General features: G+C 47.5%; 1 protein-coding gene across 1 annotated transcript; it reads right to left on the bottom strand.

Moving 5' to 3' along the window:
* Positions 1 to 8,202: 8,202 nt before the first annotated feature.
* Positions 8,203 to 9,344, bottom strand: LOC134062496 (transcription factor 7-like 2). The gene is made up of 3 exons (XM_062518518.1): positions 8,883 to 9,344; positions 8,666 to 8,732; positions 8,203 to 8,511 (listed from the first exon to the last, which is right to left on the bottom strand). The coding sequence occupies exons 1-3, from the start codon at positions 9,069 to 9,071 to the stop codon at positions 8,315 to 8,317; spliced, it is 453 nt and encodes a 150-aa protein (XP_062374502.1). The 5' UTR covers positions 9,072 to 9,344; the 3' UTR covers positions 8,203 to 8,314.
* Positions 9,345 to 9,870: the final 526 nt, after the last annotated feature.

Raw genomic sequence — 9,870 nt, 5'->3', positions numbered from 1 at the left:
ATTATTTATTATCTCAAAATCACACTGTTATTATTTACTTATCTCAAAATCACACTGTTATTATGTTGTGCCTAACAACGCCCCTCAGCTGTTCTGAAGTCAGTGTAAACTACGGCCTGTCGGGGCTTATTGCTTAAATTGATCTCAAAACCACACACAATTTATCTCTTTACCTAGACATGTTATCAATGCGCTTGTCACAAAACCACAGTTATTATTTATCTCTGTACCTAAACATGTATCAATACGCTTCTCTCAAAACCACAGTTATTATCTTTACCTAAACATGTTATCAAGACTGATGTTGCACATTTCACACGCACGTTACAGCCGTGTAACGCATAACACAGTTGCATCAAATGCACGTTACAGCCGTGTAACGCATAACGCAGTTGCATCAAATGCACGTTACACACTTATGCACATGCTAGCATCTGCTGCTTAGATTGCTCACCTATCAGTGATTACGCACACCCCTGTACTCCACAGAGACACACACACACACACACACACACACACACACACACACCATCACCAGTGTTTCATTTAACACAATCCATTTGAGATGCATTTCAATATCCCTCTGTCCTCTGCAGCATGTGTCTTCATACACACACACACACACACACACACACACTCACACAATTCCAAAAACTAATTTCGCTTTAAGAGTTTGGCTCACTGAGTTAGGACACTTTGCTCTGAGGAATTTAAACAAAACCATTACACACACACACACACACACACACACACATGGACACACACACACACACACACACACACGGACACACACACATAAACACACAGAGAATAATTTCATTTCCATGTTTTCGGGAGTCCAACACTGCCCTGGCCAGCCGGACCAGACTATATTTAACAGATGACAAAAGTTGCATTCCAGATGTACACTGAAATCTTTGTGCATGTGTGTGTGTGTGTGTGTGTGTGTGTGTGTGTGTGTGTACTGTAAGGAGATGCGTGTCTGTGTGAGTGTGCAAGGCAAGGAGGAGGGGGGTCGAGTGAATGTGTGTGTGTGTGTGTGTGTGTGTGTATGTGTGTGTGTGTGTGAGGGGGGTCACCAGCACACAGCTGCCATGGAGATACAGCCTGTTGAGACAGCGACCCCCCCCCCCCCCCCCGCAAGGCGTGACAGGACCCAAGACTCTAAATCACCCAGGACATACGCAGAGCCAGACCCACGAACACGCGATGCATTTTTCAGCACATGCGCACGCACACACACACACACACACACACACACACACACACACACACAGAAAAGTGCAGCGGGTGACAGTACGAGTGAAACTGCTGCGATTATGTTATGAGTTTGGTTAAAGTGACGGGAGTGTAAATCACGGCGAGTAATTCACTCCGGGCTGACAAGCTGACCTCTGACCCTTGGATGAGGAGCGCTGCGAACATTACTAAATAAATACCAGCACTCACACACACACACACACACACACACACACACACACACACACACACACACACACACACGTACAAACATTACTAAATAAATACCAGCACTCGCCGAGCAGTGCACGAATCCGCCGCATCGCCATAGGAGCACTCACACACTCACACACCCTGTGGAGTCACGTTCACACCAACCCCAACACACACACACACACACACACACACACGCAGGCAAACACACCCAAAAAGCACACTCCACTCGATGACTACAATCAATTCTCACCCACACACGCATGTGCCAACATCATCAACAGGAGATAATTGTAGTGGCCGGCGCTGTAACCGTGACGATGGCGGTGGGCGAGGGGTGCGTTCGAGCGCGGGGCGGCGGGCGTAAATATTTACGGCACCGTTCTGTAGCGCGCCGTGAGGCGGCCGGCTAGGCGGCCAGCGGAACAGAGCCGCAGTGTAGGCAGGCCGCGGCCCGAGCGCTAAGCTACATCTGCAATTCATTGACTTTACAATTTACCACATGTCGCGCGGGGAGAGCGATCGCCGCCCCCTGAATCACGCCACAAATATGCCCCTGATTTATTGTTGCAGCGCCCCGGTGCCGATTAACTGCAGCTCCACTTTTCCAACGCATCGCTCCCATTGGCAGAGCACGAACAATTACAGCGCGCACTAATTAAGCGTCGGGGAGGCCCAGCGCTGAGCCTAATGTGTCCCAGACCCCCACGCCTCTCGCTCTCGCTCTCGCTCCGCACCGCAGCACCCCAGCCTGCCAGACCAACCCCAACCCCAACCCCAACCCCAACCCCAGCTCCACTCCAGCTCCAACTCCAACTTAACTCCCTCAAATCCAAAACAGATTGCGCTTTTTACGGCTGTTTATCGAGCTGGGAAAACAGGCGACGTACAAACGCCTTTTTTTTAAGCCCCCTCTTTTTTTCTCCCTCTCTCTCTCTCTCTCTCTCTCTCTCCCTCTCCCTCTCTGGATGAGAGAAGCAGAGAACAGGAAAGGGGAGAGGGGTGGAAAAAAAGAGAGAGGGAGAGAGGGAAGAGGGAGAGAATGAGACAGCGTGTTTCGGACATTCTTTGTCAACAAAAGTCATTTGCAAAACAAAAGGATGGCAAGCGTTTAAATGGTGAGGGAGAGCCAGTGTGTGTGTGTGCAAGTGTGTGTGTGTGCATGTGTGTGTGTGTGCATGTGTGTGTATAGCGTTTAAATGGTGAGGGAGAGCCAGTGTGTGTGCGTGCAAGTGTGTGTGTGTGCATGTGTGTGTATAGCGTTTAAATGGTGAGGGACAGCCTGTGTGTGCTCTCTGCGTGCGCGCATCTGTGTGTAGAGTTTAAATGGTGAGGGAACGCCAGTGTGTGCACGCGCGTGTGTGTGTGTGTGTGTGTGTGTGTGTGTGTGTGTGTGTGTGTGTATGTAGCGCCGCGCCAGCAATGAGCAGAGAGACGAAGCGAGACACGGAGCGCCCAGCACACCCCCCATGTGTGCGTGTGTGTGTGTGTGTGTGTGCGTGTGTGTATGTGAGTGAGTGTGTGCGTATGTGTGTAGCGGTGAGACACAGCGCCCAGCATCCCCCTCTGTACCCCCAGTGTGTGCGCGCGTGTGTGTGTGCCTGCGCGTGTGTGTGTGTGTGTGTAGCGTCGAGACACAGCATCCCCCCCCTGTACCCCCTGTGGACTCCAATTAAGATCCATTAACATGGAAAGCCAATTTGATAAGGTGTGTCCCTCTCCCTCTAAATCCCCATTTAAGCAGCGCTCCTCACCTCCCTGGGACCTGCCACTCACTCATAATCCGCATATTACACACGCGCGCACACACACACACACACACACACACGCACACACACCCGCACCATTACAACACAATAGGGATAGCTTATCATTTTATGCCCTTACAAAAAAACAAGAATATGCTTTAAATGGCATGATTCCAATTAATGAATGTTCATAATGTATGGATATATACAGGTCAAATCATTTGAAATGTACAGAAATATATTCACAAACGCTTGAATGAGACTATCTGCATGTTTCAGCAGAGGCAAGTGGTGCAACCGAAAACCTACCACTGAAATCAGACAAAGAATGACAGCAAGCGAGAGAGCGAGAGAGAGAAAGAGCGAGAGAGAGAGAGCGAGAGAGAGAGAGCGAGAGAGCGCGCCACTGAATGAAAGAGAGTGAGACGGAGAGAGGGAGTCTATTGTTTGGTGGGGGAACTTGCCAAGCTCTTGGCTGCTGTGCTGTGCTGTGCTGTGCTGTGCTGTGCTGTGCTGTGTGTGCTGTGCTGTGCTGTGCTGTGCTGTGCTGTGCTGTGCTGTGTGTGCTGTGCTGTGCTGTGCTGTGCTGTGCTGTGCTGTGCTGTGCTGTGTGTGCTGTGCTGTGCTGTGCTGTGCTGTGCTGTGCTGTGCTGTATTGTGCTGTGCTGTGCTGTGCTGTGCTGTGCTGTGCTGTGCTGTGTTGTGGGAGGCTGTGCTGTGCTGTGCTGTGCTGTGCTGTGCTGTGCTGTGTTGTGGGAGGCTGTGCTGTGTGTTGGGTGTTGCTGCTCGGCTCGCCATGTCTCGAGCTGCTTTTTTAAACGCTGGTAATTATCTGTCGAAACCCAAAACCGGCCCCGCGTCCACAGCTCAGGCCCCGCGTCCTGTGTGTGTGTGTGTGTGTGTGTGTGTGTGTGTGTGTGTGTGTGTGTGTGTGTGCGTCCACAGCTCAGGCCCCAGGACTTAGGAGGCCCGCCCTGTGCCCGACTCAAATATCTCCACATTCAGACGCCGCCGCATACAAGCAGTAAATAAAGCCGTCGGATTTATGGAAGTCTCACACACACACACACACACACACACACACACACACACACACACACACACTACACAGGAAGGGGAAAAGAGGAGTGGTGTGGAGAGAGAGATTAGAGAACAGGAAAAGATGGAGGAGAAAAGAGGGCAAAGAAGACGATAGGAGAGGAGGAGAGAGGAGGAGAGGAGAGAGGAGAAAAGAGGAGAAGAAAGAGGAGGAGAGGAGGAGAGAGGAGAAAAGAGGAGAAGAGAGAAGAAGAGGAGGAGAGAGGAGAAAGGAGGAGAAGAGAGAAGAGGAGAGGAGGAGAGATAAGAACAGAGGACAAGAGAGAAGAGGAGAGGAGGAGAGGAGAAAAGAGGAGAAGAGAGAAGAAGGAGACGATAGGAGAGGAGGAGAGAGGTGAAAACAGGAGAAGAGAGAAAAGGAGAGGAGAAGAGGAGAAAAGAGGAGAAGAGCAAAGGAAAGGAGGAGAGAGGAGAAAAGAGGGCAAAGGAGATGACAGGAGGGGAGGAAAGATGGAGTACTGAGGAGGAGGAGTAATGGAAAGGATAGGAGGAGAGGAGGAGAGAAGAGGAGAGGAAGAGAGAAGAAGAGAGGAGAGGAGGAGAGAAGAGGAGAGGAGAACAGAGAAGAGGAGAGGAGGAAAGGAAAAGAGAGGAAGAGAAGAAGAGAGGAGGAGAGGAGAGGAGGAAAGGGGAGGAGAGGAGAACAGAGAAGAGGAGAGGAGGAAAGGAAAAGAGAGGAAGAGAAGAAGAGAGGAGGAGAGGAGAGGAGGAAAGGGGAGGAGAGGGGAAGAGGCGAAGAGGTGAAGAGAGAAGAGAGGAGAAGAGAAGGAGAGAAGAAGAGGAGGAGATCCAAAGACGAAGGTGGCATGTAAACAGCTGGACAGTGAGAAGCATCTTCCTATTTGAGAAAGAGATAGATTCCCAAGATCTACATCTCTACATTCCTCACACACACACACACACACACACACACACACACACACACACACACAGAGAGAGAGAGAGAGAGAGATCTGTAAAGCTGACTTCCCAGCCAAACACAGAATACACACACACAGCCCATAAATAACTACACAGACACAATTCCTGTTTCCGTCTCAATCCTGAGCTTTTTTGGTTGAAAAAACAAGAAAACGATGTAACCTAAAAAGAGGCCATTCTGCTTTCATCCTGCATCACACACACACGCTCATCAGGTACAGCACACACTCCGCACCAATCACACACACACACACACACACACACATACACACACACACACACACACCGCACGCATCTTTCCTCAGCATCCGAATGACAAAAGATTCCGACTCCGAGAGATAGGATCAATAACAAAACATCAAATGACAAAAAGACGCGCTTCCTTTCTGATTAGCTCCAACACTCCTAGCACGCCTGCTGGGCTGCCGGGTGTGTGTGTGTGTGTGTGTGTGTGTGTGTGTGTGTGTGTGTGTGTGTGTTATAAGGCTTCATAAGCATGGGCTCTCGCTGGTTTGGGCTTGCTGTTAGTTAGGGAACAGGACAGCTAATCGATGCTGGGCTACATTATTAATGTCTGCTTTAAGTAATGCGTTTATGAATACAAGGGCTTTCAACTTCAAAGCCTCGCCATTCCCTCCACACAGGTAGCCCTGCTCACTCAAAGCCACCCGCGCGCACGTGTGTGTGTGTGTGTGAGAGAGAGAGAGTGTGTGTGAGAGGAATGGACGACCTTTCACAGGGCCAGTGGTGAGAGATCCAGAGTGTATCATCAGTAAAGGATCACTGCGTAATTTGTCCAAATACACGCGTCGTAGAGACACACACATAACACTGTGATGTAAACACCATCAACGTTACCCCAGCCTTGGAGCAAGCGTGTGTGCGTGTGTGTGTGTGTGTGTGAGTGTGAGTGTGTGTGTGTGTGTGTGTGTGTGTGTGAGAAACATCCCTCACAGACAACACAGCATCTTTTACCTCAAACAATATCTCCCACACTGGACAACACAGCATTCTTTAGCGCATTCAAACAATACCTCACACACACACTGGGTGGGAGACACACAATTCTTACACAACTGATAAGGCAATGTGGACGCCCCTGCAGTATGTTTATGTGTGTGTGTGTGTGAGGGAGAGAAGTATGCGGACACTTGAGTATTAATGTGTGTATCATCCATTATGTATCATACAAACAGGTGAGCACATGCTCTATGAAAGACTTGATGTTACATGCACTAAATTTCATTGATTTCGAAATAGTGTGTATGTATGTGTGTGTGTGTGTGTGTGTGTGTACTGTATGTGTGTGTGTGTGTGTGTGTGTGTTGTGTACAACACTGAAGAGCGTTTGACAAAGAGGAAGATTCACACAGAAGTGGCATTTTCAAATCGTTCTATTTCCACTGCTCTGCAGCTGACTCCTGACGCACAGTCTATACAAGCAGGTACACTCCTGAGGTGTGTGTGTGTGTGTGTGTGTGTGTGTGCGTGTGCGTGTTTTGATGAGAGTAATAAAACCTCCTGATATTTCGGCAGTGTGTGTGTGTGTGTGTGTGTGTTGGAATGAAGGCTCCAAATGCAAACTCTCCGAAAGGATTTCACGGCAGAGACAGACTTAACAAAGACCACTATCTGAGCACGGCAGAATACACACGCGTACAAATATACTCGCACACACACACACACACACACAGAGTCAACAGCATCCTCATCGCAGAACGAAACGCTTCCATCCAAAAATGACAGTGTTTCCCCTCACCTTGTGTGCCTGATTTAGTCATTACAATTTATTTTCCCCTCACAAATAAAACATTATTATATCACTGGCCTGTGATAGATATGACAAATATCCAATAATATAAAAAATCAGATGCATAAGATGCATTTCAACATACAGATTACTGGTATTTTGTTAATATTTATAGAATTCCAATAATAACTCTAATTTTTGCTGTACTGTGTTTGCTTGTTTGTTTTATTCAGCTCTTAACTGTGCATCAAGCAAAATTATATTTATAGCTTAGCCATTTTAAGAATGTCATCATGAATAAATATAAAGAATAGCAGGGGCATAATCGCAGGTCTCTGGGTTAACCTTGTAATTTGAGATGGTAGTCTTCGGCAATAACCGGCAATTACAATTAACTCTTCTGGCGGCTCGAGACTTCCCGCGAAGCCTTCTGCCCGGTGGGACCGGGACAGGTACAGCGTGCGCTCGCGTGTGCATGCATAATTATACTCTTACTAATTGCTAGTAACAAGGGCATTTTAGAGGGTGTTTTCGGGGGGAAAGTGAAGGCAAAAGATGCCTTCCGTAATAGAACAGACTCTTTCCCAGGGAAAACCAGCCCTAAAGGAATATCAGACACTGTATGTGTTGGCCCGCTGTAAATATTTGCGTACTAAAAATGTGATAATTATAGAGGCGTGTGGTTGTGAATGACCTATATTAAATTTCCTGACATCTTAACAGTGCAAAATTGACAGACATATATTGTGAAATATGCAAATACGTTGAATAAACTCATTTGCATAAAGCTTTAGATTCTAACATCCATAAAATTAAAACACAACAGCTTCGTTTGTAGTGTGACATGCGTGTCACCGAACAACAGAGGAAATGTCAATTTCCTTAGCACAAAAAAAACATGAGTTAACTCTAACAAAATCACCCGCTAAAATTAACACAACCAATTCAGGAAAACAATTGATTAAAAAAAATAGCACAATACCAACAACTGCGGATACCTTATTATTCACCAATTATATTTAGTTGAAGAATAAAAACATTCGTGTACACAAGTGAACAACTAATAAATTGTAAATGTCACTTTCCAAAATTGGATGACAACAAAAAATATATATTCTAAATACAATCCGTGCGGGAAACGTTAGGTAGAATGCTTCCCGCATATGGAACGTGTGTGGGAGGCCCGCGCTGTTCCACAGCCAACTGTACCGGGCTGTAGCCTGCTTCCACACACACACACACACACGGGATCCGGCTGAGCCGCGACATGACATGCCACTGTACAGTACGCCAAAGTTGCGAAACTTTAGCCTGATATTTCCCAGCTAACCTTACCTAGTCGCGTTCACAAAACTATGTCCTGCTGCGCGCTACGTGGCGCGGTAATGAGCGGAAAGGGGCAAATAAACACACTTACTGTGCGTGCTGTTGGAGAAAGTGATCCGTTCGGGAGGTACGGGCTCGTGAGATCAGGGATCATTATAAACGGATAGCCCGGGTACGGTGGGCTCTTGAACAGCCCTCCATCTTGCCGCTTCGCAGCTAACATGGCGGGGGAAAAGAAGAAAACTTTTATAAGTGCCTTGAAAAGTTTCTCTCCTTCAGAGACCCCAACAGTAAAGCCCTTCGGCATGTTAACATTGCATTGAGTAAAAGTGTGTGGGACAAGAGCATTAAGAAAAAAGCACAAACTCACCCTCCTCTAAACTTTCTCTTGTTTTGTCTCTGAAAGTTTCAGATCTAGGCGGAGGCCGTCTTTCCGCCTTCAAATGCAACGAAACACAGGGATTGCATTTAAGAAACACGAGGAGGAATCGCTACTTTTAACAACGTGCTTTCAAACGATAATTTTACGTATAACAGATAAATGAAGTAAAGTCATGGTCAATCGATCGCCATTATTTGTCACTTACCTCTGAATCTGACGAGCTGTTTTGATTCGTTTCTGATTCGTTTACAAGAGAAGATTTGACGTCTGCTAAATCCCTTTCTGCAGAAGAGTTCTCCGAAATTTTTTCCTCCTGTTCCCCTTCGTCTTTGAAGGAAATCATTTCATCGTTCGCACCCAAATCGTCCCCTCCACCGCCGTTGAGCTGCGGCATTTTTCCCGAGCAATTTTGGGGGCAAAAACACAAAGTTTTAAACCCTTGATCTTAGTGATCCCGGATCCGAGTTTAAGTTTAGGGTCTGTATTGGCGTTTTCCAAGCACTGGCGGTTAGTACAAACTCAAAAGAGGGGAATCTTGGCAGAAAAAGAAGCCGGAGATGGAGCTGAGCCGCTCGGATTGAGGAGTTGAAGTTGGTCGGAGTGGTTTTCAGTTCAAAGGCGGCGCTGATTGACAGATAGAGAGGGATGGAAATAGAGAGAGTCTGGATTCGGGATTATTGACAGGGAGAAACACACAAGAAACTAATGAGATTCAAACAGGGAGGGACTTGAAGTGACGTTTTCATAAATAGAGAGGGGCAGGATAGGGGGGCAGGAGAGGACTGGAGGGGGGGGGAGAAAGGAAACGGCGGACGGGAGAGAGTTTGAGACGCGGAAGCGGACAGCTTTGGTGAGGAGAGGGACAGTTATGCGAGTCGCCCTGTTTGCTTTTGTGACGGAATAGTAAAATAGGCGGAAGATCTCCGCGAGGTGCCGGTGAAACGTGGATTAAACAACATGGGCGGTCTCGCGCCACGGCGCTATTCCACTTCCTGCTTCTCGTGCAGGAGCCGCGTGCTCAGGCAGCCGCGCGCAGCCCAAAGTTTGCCCCGCGTACCATAGAGATACGGCCACGCGCATTTTTATTTGACTTGGCGCCTTAAAAATAAAACCGCTGAAAATATAAAATATTTGTTAAATTAGTTTATTTAAAAATGTCCTTTTGATTTTACTGTACTTTATTTCAGCTTGTT

Source organism: Sardina pilchardus, chromosome 17, assembly GCF_963854185.1.
Source record: "Sardina pilchardus chromosome 17, fSarPil1.1, whole genome shotgun sequence".
Lineage (NCBI taxonomy): Eukaryota > Metazoa > Chordata > Actinopteri > Clupeiformes > Clupeidae > Sardina > Sardina pilchardus.
The sequence above is the reverse complement of the archived record's forward strand: the minus strand, read 5'-3'. Positions and strand labels throughout refer to the sequence as shown.

Excerpts from the sequence above, each read along its gene's own strand:
- LOC134062496 (XM_062518518.1), bottom strand. The coding sequence starts at position 9,071 with ATGCCGCAGCTCAACGGCGGTGGAGGGGACGATTTGGGTGCGAACGAT. Across the intron at positions 8,733-8,882 it reads ACAGCTCGTCAGATTCAGAG|GCGGAAAGACGGCCTCCGCC; the intron begins GTAAGTGACAAA and ends TTGCATTTGAAG. Across the intron at positions 8,512-8,665 it reads AAGAGAAAGTTTAGAGGAGG|CTGCGAAGCGGCAAGATGGA; the intron begins GTGAGTTTGTGC and ends CCGCCATGTTAG.